Source organism: Lotus japonicus, chromosome 4 (assembly GCF_012489685.1).
Source record: "Lotus japonicus ecotype B-129 chromosome 4, LjGifu_v1.2".
NCBI classification, from domain to species: Eukaryota; Viridiplantae; Streptophyta; class Magnoliopsida; order Fabales; family Fabaceae; genus Lotus; species Lotus japonicus.
The window spans coordinates 71,551,006-71,569,195 of record NC_080044.1 but is presented as its reverse complement, the minus strand read 5'-3'; the positions used below and the strand labels follow the sequence as shown (position 1 = coordinate 71,569,195).

The 18,190-nt window shown below is 37.1% G+C and overlaps 3 protein-coding genes across 3 annotated transcripts; 1 reads left to right on the top strand and 2 right to left on the bottom strand.

Moving 5' to 3' along the window:
* Nucleotides 1–482: 482 nt before the first annotated feature.
* LOC130710112 (GTP-binding protein SAR1A-like) lies at nt 483–2,424 on the bottom strand. Its single transcript, XM_057559265.1, has 3 exons — nt 2,123–2,424; nt 1,887–2,018; nt 483–982 (listed from the first exon to the last, which is right to left on the bottom strand). The coding sequence occupies exons 1-3, from the start codon at nt 2,249–2,251 to the stop codon at nt 662–664; spliced, it is 582 nt and encodes a 193-aa protein (XP_057415248.1). The 5' UTR covers nt 2,252–2,424; the 3' UTR covers nt 483–661.
* A 2,222-nt stretch (nt 2,425–4,646) lies between these two features.
* Nucleotides 4,647–5,386, top strand: LOC130716008 (60S ribosomal protein L29-1-like). The gene is made up of 3 exons (XM_057566183.1): nt 4,647–4,784; nt 4,869–4,972; nt 5,091–5,386. Exons 2-3 carry the CDS (start codon nt 4,871–4,873, stop codon nt 5,172–5,174), a joined length of 186 nt encoding a protein of 61 aa, XP_057422166.1. The 5' UTR covers nt 4,647–4,784; nt 4,869–4,870; the 3' UTR covers nt 5,175–5,386.
* A 2,742-nt stretch (nt 5,387–8,128) lies between these two features.
* On the bottom strand, nt 8,129–14,057 carry LOC130712108 (dihydrolipoyl dehydrogenase 1, chloroplastic-like). Its single transcript, XM_057561948.1, has 15 exons — nt 13,568–14,057; nt 13,201–13,347; nt 12,912–13,046; nt 12,609–12,714; nt 11,905–12,029; nt 11,525–11,650; nt 11,352–11,432; nt 10,451–10,513; nt 9,993–10,067; nt 9,842–9,920; nt 9,660–9,760; nt 9,356–9,469; nt 9,070–9,183; nt 8,863–8,934; nt 8,129–8,568 (listed from the first exon to the last, which is right to left on the bottom strand). The coding sequence occupies exons 1-15, from the start codon at nt 13,886–13,888 to the stop codon at nt 8,521–8,523; spliced, it is 1,707 nt and encodes a 568-aa protein (XP_057417931.1). The 5' UTR covers nt 13,889–14,057; the 3' UTR covers nt 8,129–8,520.
* Nucleotides 14,058–18,190: the final 4,133 nt, after the last annotated feature.

Below are 18,190 nucleotides of genomic sequence, written 5' to 3'. Positions count from 1 at the left end.
TGATAATTAAAATACCCTACTCGCTAAGAAAGGGAGCTTTTACACAGAATTCACTATATATCTATGAAATGTAACATAAAAGTCACTTATCACTTGTTTACTATATATCTATAAAAAAAAATCACTTGTTCACTAAAGCATCTCCTCCTGATAGAGTAATCGAAGATACTTTAGTCTAATAGCCTTGTAAAATGTAGATAATTAAAATACGTGGTGTTCCAAATGCATTTTGTTCTTCACTCATTTCATCATTTGTATTCTATTTAGGTTAAGGACTCCAATAGCTTGTGCTGCAAGCTTTAGAAGTTCTATTATAATAATAAAGACCGATAAACCTGGTGCATATTAGGGAGGAATGGAGGACCAACTATCATTTTCATCATCATCATTTCAAGTGTCATAAGGTTACTGCCGTCAAAGTATTCTCCTTCTGAACTAGATTGATATAAAACATAAAGCACTATCGAGCATAGGTGGAGCTATTTCTAACATTCAAGCTACGATTTATTAATTCTGCAGTTTTAATAACTGATATAGACAGCAACGCTAGCTTGTCAAGCCCTAGCAAAATGTAGAAACACGCGTCTCGCAACTAAGAAAAAGTAAGACTACCATTCAAGTATCCATTTTACATGACAATCAGGAACTAGGAGCACTTTCCCTACTTAATATACTGAGAGAGCCACTGAAAGCCTTCACCATATCCCATTTTGCGCACAATGCTGCACATGAACACCTCCAAAGGACGGACCTTGGAGTCAGCCATATTAACTTTCCCTTTGCCTGTAGTGAGTCCAGTCAAACCCAAATGATAACGTAGCTCGTCTTCTGAGGCAGCATAAGGTATGTCAATTTTGTTCCCCAAGATAAGGAAAGGTACATCTGCTAGTGAATCATCAGAAAGAAGAGCATCCAGCTCCTTCTTTGATTCTGCAAATCTTTCCTTGTCATATGCGTCAACCAGGTAGATTACAGCATCCACCTACATAAAATAAAGTCTAAAATTAACATGTTGATGCATGTTTAGAAATTCTTCTATAATTGATTCTAAAGTCAAAATTGATTCTGATGAAAAACTTTTGTGAGTGACTTGTAGGTAGGTTTCAGAATTGATTCTGAAGAAAAAAAAGTTGATCGAAACGTAGAAAAGTAGGAAACTATTTTTGTGCAGATTAGGCTTCCAAGCAATTCCTAGTACTTGGTTGACATTACAGATCAAAGCCAAATGTAAAATCTACCCTGTTGCATGTAAAGTGAGAAGAAAGTTTTCCTATTTTCATAAAAGGCTTCCAAATTCCAATGTTGTTTGGTACCACCCCTAACTACTCGTTTTTTCATAACAAAATTGGCCCAGTTCTCATCCTAATTCTCATCCTCATCCCATGAGGCTCTTGTGTGATAGCCAGACAGGCATTCATATAGTTGTCAATCCCATTTGCACATTAGCATTTACACTCAGCTTGCATATATCTTAACCATAGCCCTAAGCAAAGCACAATTTCACTATCTTCTTCACAAGTTCAGCTTTCGAGACTATCATGCACCAATATCAGAGGGGGTATTTGGAGATTGGTGTTTGTAAATTATCAAGGAAAACATGATGCAATCTAGGAAATCATATAAATATTTAGGAGAACAATAAATAGACATAGAAGAGAGTTAGAACCATGTTCCTTTATCATATCTCTATTACTTTTTTCCAAATTCCCCCAAAACCAGCCAAAACGGCTAAAGCCAACAATTCAAACAGGAGAAAATAATCAAAATATGAAACTTCAAATTATAATATAAACTACAAAAACATCCTTTGAATTATGATGGAAACTCACATGAACATGAAACTGAACAAATAATTGGAACAAAAAAAAAAAAAAAAACAAACAAACCTGAGCATAATAGTCCTTCCAGACCCTACGAGCAATCTGGTGACCACCCAGATCAAAAGCCTTGAACTTTATCTTCCCAATACTCAACTCTTCCGAAGTTGGATACTGGGTAGGTTGATGCTGAACCAATCTCTACAAAAAAAATCAATTCTAATTTCACATCAACAACTACTTCAAAAAAATATAAATTAAGAGTCAAGAAAATAAATTCAAAAATTCAAAAATCAAAACCAAACCTCATCCTTGAGCATGTGAAGCAAGGTGGTTTTCCCCGCATTATCTAACCCAAGGAACAAAATCTTCGCCTCCTTCTGCCACAAACCAAGGGTCGCCAGAATTCCGTAAAACCAGTCAAACAGGAACATTCTTTTGACAGAGAAATCAACGCCGCCGGTAAGGTCGCCGGAACTGTGAACCGGTGAAGCCGAGAGAGGAAACTGAACAGTGTTGTGAGTACAATTGGGATGAAGAATCGACGGAGAAAACGCAACACGGAAAGAACAAGTTTCGTTTTCTTTTGCTTTTTGATTATTTTTTGCCTTCTATTATATATATAGTGTTCATGAGTGGATACTGGTTACCGGTGTGACAGGTGAATGAGACTCGTCGTGGGCTCGTGGCTGAGGATAATTAAAATAAGGAAAAATTGTTGATGCGAGTAGAGTGGGGGACACTGGAGTAGCCGGTAACTGGAAAGCAAATCCGAGCTGTAAGAATGTGATTGGTTGGTACGCGTCATTGGGTGTAATAGTAGATACTGTTTCCTAAACGTGGAAAATCAAAACAAAATCGTAATTTGAATGGAACTTTGAGTATATACAATAATGATTCATAGACATAACTACATTAAAAACACCCCAAACACCCATTTTCCTGCGGATTTAGCCAAATAATACACTGAACTAACCATCTAAATACACATGACTAACCATAAAGCACATAACCGTGTAAAGTTGAAATTCCTAAATTAGGGATTTGGCCAAATAATACACTGAACTAACCACCTAAATACACATGACTAACCATAAAGCACATAACCGTGTAAAGTTGAAATTCCTAAATTAGGGATTTGGCCAAATAATACACTGAACTAACCACCTAAATACACATGACTAGCACAAAATCGTGTAAACTTGAAATTCCTAAATTAGGGATTTGACCAAATAATACACTGAACTAACCACCTAAATACACATGACTAACCATAAAGCACAGAACCGTGTATTATTTGGCCAAATCCGCAGGAAAAAAAAGGGTGTTTGGGGTGTTTTTACTATTCCTATGTCTATGAATCTTTTTCCGAGTATATAACTGATATTCAATGATTTATTTTGTCACGCTATATACAGTAGTTTTAATTTTATAAAATAAAAAGCATGAACATGTGTTTGAAGTTTGAACATATGATCTGATATGACATGCTAATCAAACTCATTTTGATCTCCATAATTTAAAACGTTTTCTATTGCCCTTCCCGTGTGATTTGGTTGAGAATTTGAGCTATCAATTGGAGTATTGGACTAATTTTCACAGTGGTGGTGACATGCAAACTTGGGTTTCCAGCTTTGCTTGTAGTTTTTATAGTTTACGGTTCATCTTTGCTTTATGGAATATTTAGAAGTGGATAAATAACATAAATTTTTAGGAGATTCCCGATGTTACAATAGGTTTGACGCAAAATATGCGATGAACTTGGTGACTTCTTGAGGGTGCTTCCTAACTTTGTGTCTAGATGGTGCTTTATTGAGCAATATTTGGACCCTTCCTCCACTTAGATCTGTGAAGCTTAATACGAATGGCACTATGGGTTGGGGTGATCATCTTCGCGACAACCACGACACTTGACTTTCGGTTTTGAATTGTTTGGGCAAGGAGGCAACTCACTTATCTCATAAGCTAATGTCTTGCAGGAAGCCCTCACAATTGCTTAGGACCATGGTTATAGGAATGCGATATGCGAGATAGATTGTGCCGATTTGATGTCTTTATGTGAGGATGTAAAAAGTGTGTGATTCATTCAAGTTCTCAATGATAATAATCTTTTACTTGGCATGAATTGGAAAACTACCATTCAGTTGAGTGTTAGGGAGTGCAACTCCCCAACAGACCATATGGCTATATTAGTTTTCTTGTGCTCAAGTCAATAGGTATTTTGGTAGTGTGATGGTGTGTGTATATTGGATAACACAACATATGCATCTACAACAACAATGACTAATATCTTTCTCGTAGGTGTTCGCACTAAGCGACAAATGACTGACCACAATATGCGCTTCATTCTTATGGGCGATGATCAAACTTCCAACCTCATGATTAAGGAACGAAGGAAGTTAAACACTACACCTCACTTTATGGTAAAGTAATGTGTATTTGAGCAGTCGTGTTATCTTATATTTAGAATTTTGATACAAGCAAGTGACGAGATTCCAACTATGTGTCTTGAAGATAAATGTAAAGATATGTATGGGCAAAAATGTTATGGTATGAAAACTATCATCAAATATATTAGAGACGTCAAGAACGCTCTTTAAACAAGCGTATTTACTTATAAAATATTTAGTCTCACCCAAAATTTTAAAAACATGAGGTTTATTTTTTTTGTGCTTCCGAAAATAAAACATGGCGTTTATTAAAATTTAAAGAAAATATAAATATGAATCGAAATAAATTACATGTTTCAACTATTTCATAAACCTTTTTTTTTTTGGCAAAAGTTACTCCCTTTTGGGCCTTCATCCAAGCGGGCCAAGCCTACAAACATACAAAGAGTACTACCATCATTTCGGCGAATAATTCCTAGGGTTTCACTCCACAGGGTCATATATATATAGCGCCTCATCTTCCTCATTCACATTCTTCTGTTGCGCCCAAAACCCTAGCTCCTCTCAGATCTTGAAGGTTCGTCATGTTCAATTTCTCTCGCATTTTGTTCTCACTGATTTTCCATCTTCACTGTTTAACTTCGTTTTCGTTGAATTGCAGAGATGGCCAAGTCGAAGAATCACACTGCTCACAACCAGTCCTACAAGGCACACAAGAACGGCATCAAGAAGCCAAAGAGGCATCGCCACACTTCCACCAAGGGGGTAAGCACTCTTCGATTTTCACTCCTCTATTTTCCGATTCATCAATTTCACAATGATTCATTTATATCTGTTTGATTGTAATTTTGACTGATTGTTCATATTTTGTTGATTTCTGTAGATGGACCCTAAGTTTCTGAGGAACCAGAGGTACGCGAGGAAGCACAACAAGAAGGGTGCTGAATCCGTCACTGAAGAAGAGTAAAGTGCTGGTCACTGATGGAGCTATTAGGATTCTCAGCTTAGATTTCTTTTCAGGCTCTAAATGTTTTGTTTTGTCGCAAACCTATCTCTATATTATAGTCATTTTCATGGTTTGTTCTGATTCCAGACAGAATGGTTGCTCTGATAACATCATTGCTGTTTTTGTTGAAGACATTTAAATTTTATCAGTGAGATTTTTTATGTTTCCAGTAATTGTTTTACGATGCATTTGGTATATCTGTGTAGTTTTCTTTCCACGTTTCAATTTTGAGCTGTGCGTTTGTTTTGATTTTCTCTATTGTTGTAGAATGTTTGTGGATTTTGTAGATTTCAGTTTAGTACTAGGGATGATCAATTGTCCTAGGGAGATGTGTGTTCTTGTTCATTTGAGTAATTTGATTCTGAAGTTTTTAAGGCCCTGTCAAACCAGGGAAAGAACTATGTCTGTCATTTGTGTTAGGATTTAGGGCTGAAGCACCAGTGTAGGTTATGGTTTTCTCGTTATCAACACTGATTAGTTTTGAACATTATTTCATTCTTTTCAAATGCTGTAGTTTTTCATTTGAGTAATTTGATTCAAAATTATATTTAGGTTGTGTCAAACCAGGGAAAGAACTATATATTTCATTTGTGTTAGGATTTAGGGCTGAAGCACCAGTGTAGGTTATGGTTTTCTCGTTATCAACACTGATTAGTTTTGAACATTGTTTCATTCTTTTCAAATGCTGTAGTTTTTCATTTGAGTAATTTGATTCAAAATTATATTTAGGTTGTGTCAAACCAGGGAAAGAACTATATATTTCATTTGTGTTAGGATTTAGGTTTGTTCCACTAGTTGTTTGACTTGTTTCATTGTAGGTTTCATGTTTTCTTGTTAGTGACAGTTTAACACTGATTAGTTTTGAACTTTGTTTCATTCTTCTCCATTGCTGTTCATTTCTATCATTGAGTAATCTAGACATAGCCTGAAGAAATATTCCATAATTCTATTTTCAACTCTAAAAGTGGATGGGTTCTGGATTTAGGTTTGCTGGTTTATAATTGACATTTATAGCTGCCGGGTGTTTTATTCATTTATCTTGTTTGCAAGCAACAAAGTTCCAAGCAACCTATCTTGTTTATGGTGGTGACATATTGTTATAATATGTTCCAGGTGTATTTATTTCATTCCATTTTGCGTTTTAAGCAACAATTTGTGGTGAATCACATATTAGTTGTTTAGTCTATTCTGTTTGACAAATGTTAATCTAATGGTAGTAAATTTACCCGAAAATGTTTTTATGTCTTATTGAAATAGATGTATAAGATTATGTATTGTTGTAGTGTGGCAAAAGTCTCTTTGTATACAAAATTTACAAGACTCGCTCAATGTTGAAAAATAGTTTGTAATTTTTATAATTCTTTTTCTTAAATCTCTGAAAGGAAGTATACATGATTGATCTTTTAGGGTTCAATCACTTCAATGTTTCTAGCTACATTTAGAACGTACTCCCTCTTCCTTTTGTTTCAACTGTCCACTTGTCTATGTTTATACTGTAATCGCCTTCTCCATGAATGAGGAGGGCTGGGGAAAACATTTGCATTTTGCAAAATGATGGTGGCCTAGAAGGGTCACAACATCACCTGGTGATCCTTTAAACAAATGTCACTAATTTTAGCACCGATCCTCTACATTTTTAGACCAGCCTCAATTTTGCATTTTTTCAGACATGATTGTGGAATGTGTGGTTTATATTACGCTAACATAAGTACGGTATGCAACTTTTGCCTGCAAACAAGTGTGGTAAATTTGAGTGTTGAGAGAATGTGAGGATGATACCAAACTAATGCCCTTAAATAAAATCAGTGAAGCGCAAGGAAGGTGGAGCTCACCGTTCAACTGTTGTGTGCTCTTCTCCACTATGTATAGTTGTCACAGAGAAATCTTAGTGCTTTGACCGACTTTTCAGTGCTTATGATGACCACTGACCATGTCAGGTAGAAGTACCTGCATGTTTTTATCACACCTGCCTAACATTGGAAGAACATAGAGGTGGAGGGAGATAGGAAGAGAAGACTAAGGCGGAGAGAGGAGAGATATGGAGAAAAGAGAGGACTTGAGATGCGATTGGTGACATGATAGGAAAGTAGGAGAAATATAAATACAAGATTGAGTGAAAATTAAGGGTGAAAATAATGAGGTGTGAATGAATTAATACTAAGAGCAATATCTAAAAAAAGACAAATAAAAATTAGATTAAAAGAACCATAACACTCGAGTCAGAAAATCAGAAAATCGCTTTGATGCTCCCTCTTCCTTTTCTCTCAAGTCATGTTGCCACTTGTTTGTGATAGCATGATCACCTTCTTCATGAACCAAGAGCTCTAAGTGGAGGGATGGAGAAAACTTTTGAAGAACACAAATGCCTCGCAGGGAGTAAGAGGAAGGTGGAGGAGTGGGAGCTCACCATTCAACTATTGTGTGTGCTCTTCCCTTCAATGTATAGTGACAGAGAAAATCTTAGCGCGCTTGTAGGTGTTTATTATCCGGAGTTTAGATTTGATTTTGGCATAGCTTTGAAAAGTTATGCCAATATTCAAGCTATGTTTTATTTTTTTCAATGTGTTATGGTTTATAGATGAGATAAAATAAAACATGACGTTTTTTTTTTGCATACAAAACATTATTGTTACACTTCATTCAATGACTTATTTTTTTTCTTTCTATAAACAATCCTTCATATAAATAACTTCATTTCATCTTATTCTGCTCTCCATTAAGAATATAAACATATTAAGTTCTGAACACCTTTGATCAGATTAAGAACATGTGACTGCTTCATATTTCATATTGGCAATTTGTCATACTATAAATTGATAAACTGGTACAATAACTTCCATGGTCAGGGCAGAAGACAAAAGAACCCATCAAAAGAACCCTAAACTCTTTTTTTTTTGGTCACTGAAACCCTAAACTCTTAAAGAGCATAATTTATTATCTCATCGAAGGAAAATTGTTAATAGTACACATGTATTGGGTGCAAAACTAGAAGCACTCTGAAAAAATAGGCCACTATGACAAGGCCTTCTCATTGACTATAATTAGAATAAAAGTAGTTCAAAGAAAAGCAACAATAATAAATGTAAGTATCTTTGACAGGCACTGAAAATACCTAATAAAAAAGATATGAATACAAGTAATATCCGGCGGGTGTCCATTATCACGTCATTGGTGATCTCCCTCAAACGGTTCCCTTCTTTTACAGGATTCTGAATGTTCTCATGTCTTCCGCCTGAAGATGCGTAGTATTTTGCAGGTTCCTAATACAAGCAAATTTCTTCAAAAACTTATACTTTATTTGGGAAGATTAGACTGCAACTGGTTCACTTACTGGGCTAGAAGCTTGTTCTTTAACCTGCCATAGTAATCAAACAGGCCGCGTGTTATACAGCTGCTAAAATAAACTAGCTATTGTGTGTGGACGAAAATGCAAGTCCTGATCTTGATGAATGTTCTGTGTTTCAACTCTTTGTTTATATTAGTAAACCCACCACTTTCAGTTTACCTAAAACAATTTAATCAAACAATTTGATAACCAAGAATCTGTCAGAACCTATCTTCTCATTGTCTAACCATTTAGGCAGAAAATAAAGTAAGTGACAATAGTTATACTCAACATGATGTTGAAAGTGGACTAAGGTGAGCTCACCTTTGCTGATTTAAATAGCTCATCAAGAACCTCAGACAAAGTTGGATGTGCATGAACTGCAAGTTTTAGATCCTGCATCATTGTATCACAACATGGTGAAATTTACAAAATAAACAGGTCAGGATATGAGAAAGACTTTGTGACCATTAATAACTAAATGCCCAATGCACATAAACAAGAAATAACACCAATGGTGGAAAATCTTACCTGAATACGTGTCCCTAATGCTATTGCATTGGATGCTTCATGGATGAGATCTGCTGCATGCAAACCAAAAATATGAACTCCTAGTATCTCTCCGTTGTCAGGTCTGTATATCAACTGTATGAAGGTATAGATCACAGTTAGCAATGTCCACCTGGTGAGGGCAGAGAAAAAATAAATGCATCCAGAGAATAAAGGATGAAAGTGAATAACTTATCAGCAATATTTAACAATTTAAGCTTCTCTACAATTAAAATATTAAAGGCAGAAGAAGATACACGAATATAACCTTGGCAATCCCTTCCCCTTCATTTTCTGCTAGGGCTTTTGTGTTAGCTTTAAAACTTGTTTTGGCAACACTTACTTCAAACCCCTCTTTTTCACCTCTCTCCCTTGCTTGAGGCTGCAAATTTTATGTTAAGTAATAAGACATAAGAACTTCAACTGAAGTCAACAAGCAGTAAGTTTAAACTCCAATGCATAAATAACGCTGACGAAAAGAGTGGCAGCTGAAGAATGAAGAGAAAATAAACCATACAGTACAAGAGAACTTATTCATTAAAACATTTATTGCATTGAAAGTTCTGATATACCTCTGTCAATCCAACCATGCTGATTTCAGGATGAGTAAAACAAGCAGCGGGGATACTTAGATGGTTGAGCACATGATCTCTTCCAGTGACTTGTTCGACCACTGTCAGAGAAATATTTTCATCAAGTCAAACAAAGCATACAACTAAAAATTGGTGGAAAAATAACACTAGTTTCCACTTACCTGAAATTCCTTGTGCACTGGCAGCATGAGCAAGCATCATCTTGCCATTTGCATCACCAATACAGTACAAATGAGGAACCTATCATTCCACATCCTATCAGTAACCAAATGTTAGAGAAGGATAAATAGTGCATGAGAAATTGATACAAACCAGCTTGCCATTTGCATCAACTACTCGCATGCGCTCATCCACCGGAACAAAACCACGCTGTGTTACCACATCAATCTGCAGGAAATATGTACATGTTAAAAGTATAATATAAAACTATTAGCGTGTTCCACTCAACAACTAGGGTTTTCAGGATAATTGATTTGTGACAAGCAATTAGACTCTTTATGATTACATGTTCTATAGTTCAATCCTTGCTGCTCTCATTATTTTAATAAAAGGTGAAATTTCAGCATAAGATCAATAGCTCATGCACTGTCCCTGCTTCAAGCCCAAAGAACTCTTGCATTAGGAAGTTAGAAATATGATAAGAAACTACTCATGTGCCTTTACCTAATTGTTTAAGCTTTTGGGGTAGTTTGTTACAGTAAAAAAATATACAACCATTTCCTTTAGGGATAACTTCCAATCTTAAACAGATATAAGTTAGAAATGCATACATTCTCCAGCCCAAGACCTTGCGTGAAAGGAGCCCTGCCAGTTGCTATTAATGCAGCATCCACCTATGGCAAAACAAAGACAAACACTTGAAATAAATCCAAAAAATTACATATACAGGTAAAAAAATGTGGTCAAACTATGAGAATTTTTAGATGGTTTATAGCAATGCACACACAGCATAACACTACAAAATTAAGGACTTCAGCAAGTCAACTGGTAAGTTCCAAGGGAATACTGAAGGGGCAAGAGAAATTAAAAAAATGTCTAGTTATGAATCAGTTATAAACTTGAAATGTCTGCCTTAGTGCCGCCTTCATGCACTCATATGGTTCTCTCTATGCTAAATAGACTGCCAGTTCATTACCCACTTCTGGCTTTTGGGTATGAAATCTTAGTTAGTTGACAGCTCCCATACCAAGCATGGGTGTTGTACAAAGCATGTGAACAGAGGTAATAACAATAGAGAAACTAAATAGTTAGGTACGAGCATGTTCCGTGTTCACATGTTTTCCAATCTAATTTTGGAAAACTCTGAAATTATAGGGAGGTAGGGAAAGAAGGAAAAAAAGATAGTGACTAAATAATAATATATTAAACTGATAAGGTGTATTATGTGATACAAAAATACAAAGCACAAACCTCTGCATATACAAATACTAGACTCCTAATCCTAATTAAACATGGAGATAAGTACTTCGGTATAATGACACATTGAAATTAATCCTAACATATCATTAAGATACTATAAAATATTCTAAGATACAATGATGATATTGTGAGATAACTTCTAAATGTTCTAAGTTCTAACTACAACAAATAAATTTCTCCTTTTCCGCATAGGAAATATTAGTCAAGAGCACATAATGTACCTAAAAGTTTTCAGGAAAAAGAATAAGTTACCTCCAAAGTGTCCTTCGGTTCTTTAGTCTTTGCATCAATAAGCTCAATCAAGACAGGTTTTCCATCCCTTGCAGGAGTGATCTAAACAGAAAACGTGAGAACTGGGGCATGTCAAACAGTCAAAGTAGCCAACCAACAAAAATTAGACCAAGAAATTACAAAGATGTAGTTACCTTGGTTGCAAAGACTCCAGTATGATAGTCAATATTCCGGGGATTTATGAGAACCCTCTGAGCCAACTTGCTGATTTCAGGATCAAATCCAGGCATAAGCTGATCTAAAGCTTCAATAAAAGTAACCTGCAGAATAACAATTCAATTACTACTTAGCTAATCCTTCAGTGTTAATTATAAATTATATGAACAAGGAAGTGATATCAAGATGAAATATTTGTTCACTTCTCGTACTACTACAAGTTTGACGAGTACGATATGATTTTACAGCGCAGACATAGATTTCTGATGTTTAAAGATAACATCAATTACTTACAAATATTTCTCATGAACAAAATGTAATGGAAAAAGAAAGGATAAGTATCACAAAGATGTATGACCTCACTTCCAAGTGCTGTATATACATCACTGAATTCAAGGCCAATATAACCACTTCCTACAATTGCTATCCAATCTGGAACAGACTCCAGTTTGAGTGCATGGTCACTAGTAATCACAGTCTTCCCTGCAGTTATAGTCGATTTTTTTATTATGAGTATACTCGAATAAGCCAAGAAAAAATCAAGAGAAAGAGAACAAAGAAACAAAGAAACAAAGTTCAAATTTATATACAGGCATCAAACTGGGATCGCAAATAAGAAAGAAGATCTCCTCGTGAATTAAATATAGGACCAGACAGAATTTTTTAACTTTTGCATTAAATGAAAACCATGTATAAGTCTTCTTGGTCCTATTATGTATGTTTTTTCCAAATTGGTGAAAGCCATGCATAAGTGTTTTTTGATTCCTTATAATATCTTCATCAATCTTATTAGCAAATAAATTACTTTCATGGTCGACCTTCCCAACAAAAAAGAATGATTTTCTCAAATATTATCTTTTATATGTGTGTGCACTTATTATGGAAAACTAATCACTTCTTTTTCCATAGCATGCCCAGTAATTGATGCCAATCTAGATTTTGGGGTAGACAGTTCAGTTCAATTATTTGTAGCCAGAAGACAGGCCTGACAAATCTAAATTAAGTAAAACTAGAATGAGGAACATCAAACATTAATGTTAGGAAAGGAAAAATCATACGCACCATCAACTTCAATACCCTTAGGAACGAAAGGAACAGAACCAGTTGCAATGATGATATCTTTTGCAGTTACTATGTTTGAAGAGCCAATTTTCACCTTTTGGGAACCCTGCACATTCATAAATAAGGCCACAAAAGAAAATGTCAAATATTTCTTCTGCAATCTCATGCTTGGCTAATAAACAAATAGTTTTTTCTTTTTCACAGATTTGAAGCTCAATTAAAGTGATCATACAACTATTTATTTTCTGATGCTACAGAATCCTCAGAACATAAAATGTACAAAAATGTCAATATGCCACTTACCAATATAGTCCCAACCCCAGTAAGTATGTCTACTCCAAGCGCCTTCATTGAGTTGGTCAAATTACTCCGGATTTTAGATGCAAGATTGTTAGCATGATCAGCGACTGCTTGTCTGTCATACCCAGCAGCAGAAACCTGAAACAAGCAAACGAAAAAAAGGCAAAATAATCATGTAATAACCGCCTATCTCTCTACAACTAGACTAAATCATACTTATTTAATCTCATTACAACAACTGCGTTGTGTTCCAAACCAAAGGAAGCCTGATAATTCAACATTGTTATCTTACCTGTAATCCCAAGGACTTCAGGTGATGATCGCTCTTCAATTCTCGCATGCGACCACTGACCGCCAAAAGAGCTTTCGAAGGAACACATCCTCTGTTCACACATGTCCCTCCCACCACGTCTCCCTCTACAACAGCTGTTTTCAGACCCTGCAGCCACTCTGTGTTACTAAAATCTCTCACAAAAAAATTACCATACACAGAATTTCAGCTTAGTCTACCACACAATCAGCATTCAACAATGAAATAAACTACAATTTGCTATATCAATTTTCATGTGCATTGAACTAATTTGCAGTTACTACAGTTACAAAATTGACTGACGAATTCTGAATTAACAGAAGTTGAAATAAGAACGCTGAGATCGAACCTTCTCAACAGCATGAAGCGCAGCGCCATGGCCACCAACACCAGCACCAATGATCAACAAATCATAATCGAACGATTTGGAAGAGCTGCCATTGTCGGAGAGAGCGGCGGAAACAGTGGTGGCGTGTTGGCGGCTGGGAAGCTGGGGGCAGCGGCGGTTGAGTGAGGTGGTGAAACCTAAACCTAACGCCTCGCGCCTGAGACCGCAGAAGCGGAGATTGAGAGGCTTGCCGGTGGAGATGGGAAAGGAGGAGTGCGATCTGGAAGATGTGGCGGCAGAGGAGGAGGCGGGAGAGAAGGGGAGTGAGAGTGAGCACTGCATTTTGGAGGAAGAGGAAGAGAGAGAGGGAGAGAAGGTTGAAATGGCGAACGGAGAGATCTGAGATGGAGGAGGAAGATGATATAAGAGTGATGGAAGTAGGGACCTCGAGGAGTCCGTTGGGAGTTAGGAGGAAAATGAGAGGGGACGGAGAAATCAAAGTGCGGCGGATAAACCACTTTTTTTTGCATTGCACTTTTCGTTAACTATTGATTTTGTGTGCTTGAGGCAAAAAAAAAAAAACAGTTATCCTCTTCATCATTTATTAATGAATGGTAAGAAGAAAATCCTATATTCCTATATGTTCTTTTTTGGTTAAAAATTACATGAGATCTGTTAAATTATGTGGACTTTAGCCGAAAACATTATAAAAAAACATCTCATACGGGATCATAGGATTGCCGAAGAAGCTCGACTGACATCTAGCTATGGGATGCCTCCCAGAGGATGGGCCTCATTGAGGTCGACCTTCTGAATTTTGAGACCACTTTGATCGTATTCATAGACAACCATGTTGTGTCACTTGGGTACTGTTAAGCGCGCCTCACCATTGTGAACAAGAAGGAGGGAAAACCATCAATATTGATTTTTTGGTGGTTTGTTGCCCCTCCACCGACAATATGATCCTTGGACGACCATCATTCAACACCCTTCGAGCTATCCTATGTACTTCCCAAGCCATGAAGTCCCCCCCCCCCCCTCATTTGACCAAAAGATCATCTCGATTCGTGGAGACAAATAAGCTTCGTTGCATGCTACTTGCTTAGCCTCAATCTACTTAGGCGACTTGTGGGCAAAGATGGGAGAATGACAATTAATCTTTGGCTCGGGGATGTTTCCTAATCGAAGTCAATTTTACTAAAGAACATACTAAGGAGATGGCAAAGACGATGCCACCTAAAGGTAATATAATCAAGTTAGACCCAAGTCACCCAACGCCACATTGGATAGTACCTTGGATATGGGCAAATTGGTCAAAGAACTCGAAACTCCCAACCCAGGGAAAAATGATCCAATTCCAATGCGATAACTTGGATTTGGATGTTCATACAATTTCCATCTTGACAGGAGGTGAGTGAAAATACTGTTACCTAGAAAAAACATGTCATAAATTGGAAAAGAAGTAAAGACAATAGTTGAAACAACATGTTAGTACACCATGCTCAAGCACTTAAGCCTTGGAGAAGGTCGATGTGCTATGGTTGAGATGCCTGAAGAAAGTTGCAATCACCATGCTACATGCAAGATCCACACGAGAAAAAGGTTTTACAAGCCAACTACCATCGGCCACGACGCTGTGATATGTCGCTAGGGGAACTCCTTCAGATTCAGTCACAATGCAAAGGTAAGTGTCCCACCAATGATCGTGGAATCATCCCGAAGGAATGAACTGCCCCTAGCACGAACAACAATTGCACCATGACCAATATCATATTCGATGAGCAACGAGTAATAAACATAACTTATCTTATCCAACCTTGTCATATTCGTTGCATTAAGATGACTATGCTTTGCATGGACTCTCCTTGTCTTGGGAGTTAATAATGAAGTCAAATGATAACCAAAGTTCATATTCATGAAGCTTCTTACCATGAATTTGGAGGCCTGATCTTCAAGGTCTTGAGCATGTGCGCTCAATATTAAACGAAAAGTAGGGTAGTCAACCAATTGCCCAACTTCTCCGTGGAGATTGAGGAATCCACGTCATAAGTTGAAGCTCGATCATTCAGGGAACCCACTTTCGACTTCCCCAAAGACTAATAAACAATTTTTTGGTGGACTAAGACTTCACTTCCCTAATCATTTAACCTACGTTCCATTTGTTTGGAGCAAACCTCAGTTGGGGGGAGGACTTCGACTTATTCATCGATCTTGCTTTATCCAACCTCAACGTTGTTTGAAGGTTGAGGTTGGTTGCTGGTTGCCCCACAACCTAACATCAAGTGACATGTCTAACCATCGCCTCTCTTTTAATAATTTACAGATGGCTCAAACATAAGAGTACAAACAATACATAAAAAAAAGTATGTCACAAATTAGAAATGAAGTAAAGACAATGGTTGAAACAACATGTTAGTACACCATGCTCGAGCACTTAAGTCTTAGAGAATGTTGGTATGCTATGGTTGGAATATGTAACACCCCAATTTCTCAACTGAGGAGTCACATTAGTAACCTAACAAAGTCTAAGGACCAATCTGCAATCCCTAAAAACCAAGGGAATTTTTTTTCTGTAAAACAACTAAACACTTCGGCTAAAAGGTTGGAAACATACCATAACTTTATTTAGATAACTTGTTTCCCGATATACAGTAATAATAGTTTACAATACCATAAGTAAGGTTCAGAATAAACATGCGCACTTTAACAGTGGCGGAAGCAAGACTTTAATAACAGAGTTCTCATAAAGTAAAAGAGACTCCAACATAATCCACAAGAAGAGAAGCAAAGCTGCTTCTCATACCTCTACTCCACCGCTTACAACTCGATCTCCAACTCGAGTAGCTATGCCTCGGCGGAAGGATCTCCATCGCCTAATAGCGTTAAGCGCCCAAACAACAAGTAGCAAATAGAAAGGGTTAACTCCATGCAATTACCATGTATAAAAGAGAAAAATCATGCTGTTCGAATTTAATTACCTGGCATGGTAAATAACTAGCAACATAACTCAACTCATATATCAACAACTTAAACATAAATTGGACTCAGATAATAATAACCTCAACAATGTAACATCAAATCAGATATCAATAAACCAATACGAAAATCCAACAACATAGGGTCAGGTGTTAGTTCCCTATAATGCAACTATATGCTGCTAACAAAATGGATCGATCAATATCGTCTCTCAAGACGGGACAATGATAGGACACACCTCCTCATCGCCACTTATAACGTCATACATGACGGGACAATCATAGGACACACCTCCTAATCGCCACTTAACGTCACACAAGACGGGACAATCATAGGACACACCTCCTGATCGCCACTTAGCATCTCGCAAGATGGGACAATGATAGGACACACCTCCTCATCGCCACTTGACTCAAGCCCTATATGCCAAGTCAGACAATAACAAAGCCCACCCAAGGACCAATCCAAAGTAACCACATGTTCCATCCACTAGGAAGCAGTAACGACAGAAACCAGTAAACGGCCGAAGCCTCTCAGAAAACATTTTCCAAATTCAGCATAATAATCATAATCATCTGCCAATCAATATAAACATCTTCATCTCAAACACAGGCAGTGCGATAAAAGCATGCAAGACTCAAAGACGCTCTAAAACCGAGTTACCCTTACCTTCGTGAGTAGAAGTTGGGCATGGAAATTGCGAACCTAGAACAAAGAAAACACAATCATCAACACAAGCTTCACTAGGAGCAACACGATCTACTAATACTAATCGAAATCGTAAAGAAAGCCTCTAAAGCTTCAGAGTTCCTATTTAGGCACAAATTGACAACGGAGACTTCGTTCGCTAAAACGAGCATAACTCGAGCTACAGAACTCAGAATGACACGAAACCGGCGCCAAAATTTCGACAATTGAAAGAGCTACGCAATGGCTCAAGTCATAGAGACCCAAAAATTATTTTTGGACACGGTACCCAAGCAATTAGGTTTCGGCCACTATGGAAAATAGGGTTTTCGAACTTTTTCTTCGATCTAAATCAATTCACAAGGTAGTTTTAGGGTAAAACTAAGGCAAAGAAATTGTCGGAACAATTTTCGGACAATCGGGTCGAAATACGACTATCCAGGGGCATTTTGGTCCAAAATAAAGGCTCAAAACTTCAAAGTTATCAGTTCGGAAAACAAATTTGACAGCAACGATCCTCATGATATCCGTGACAACAAATCCTAAAGGCACGAAGTCAGATTAAGTCTTTTCGACAATAAAGTTTCGAAATGTGAGACAAAAAGAGTTTTGAGTCAATTTTTCAGATCCTGGACAACTGAATCGCAATCAGAGTTTACTGACAGAGGTTTTAGACTCAGGGGAACATAAGGAACATAACCCAAGCGAGAAATCAGAGAAATCGGACAATTTTAGAAAAAGCTCAAAACTTAGAGCACAGAAACGACTTCAGAAACTCAGCAGAAACAGAAATCAGAGGCAGGATTCATGATAGTTACCTCGATACCTAGAAGTAGGGACGAACTGCACGAAGATTGGTCAAGTTTTCGCGGAAATCTCCTCCCCCCTTGCTCCCCACGAAATCAGCCACAAATGGAAAGAAAATGAGAGGATTTTGCTTTTTCGCGCTATTTATAGGCGGGTGAAATCGCGGGAAAATGA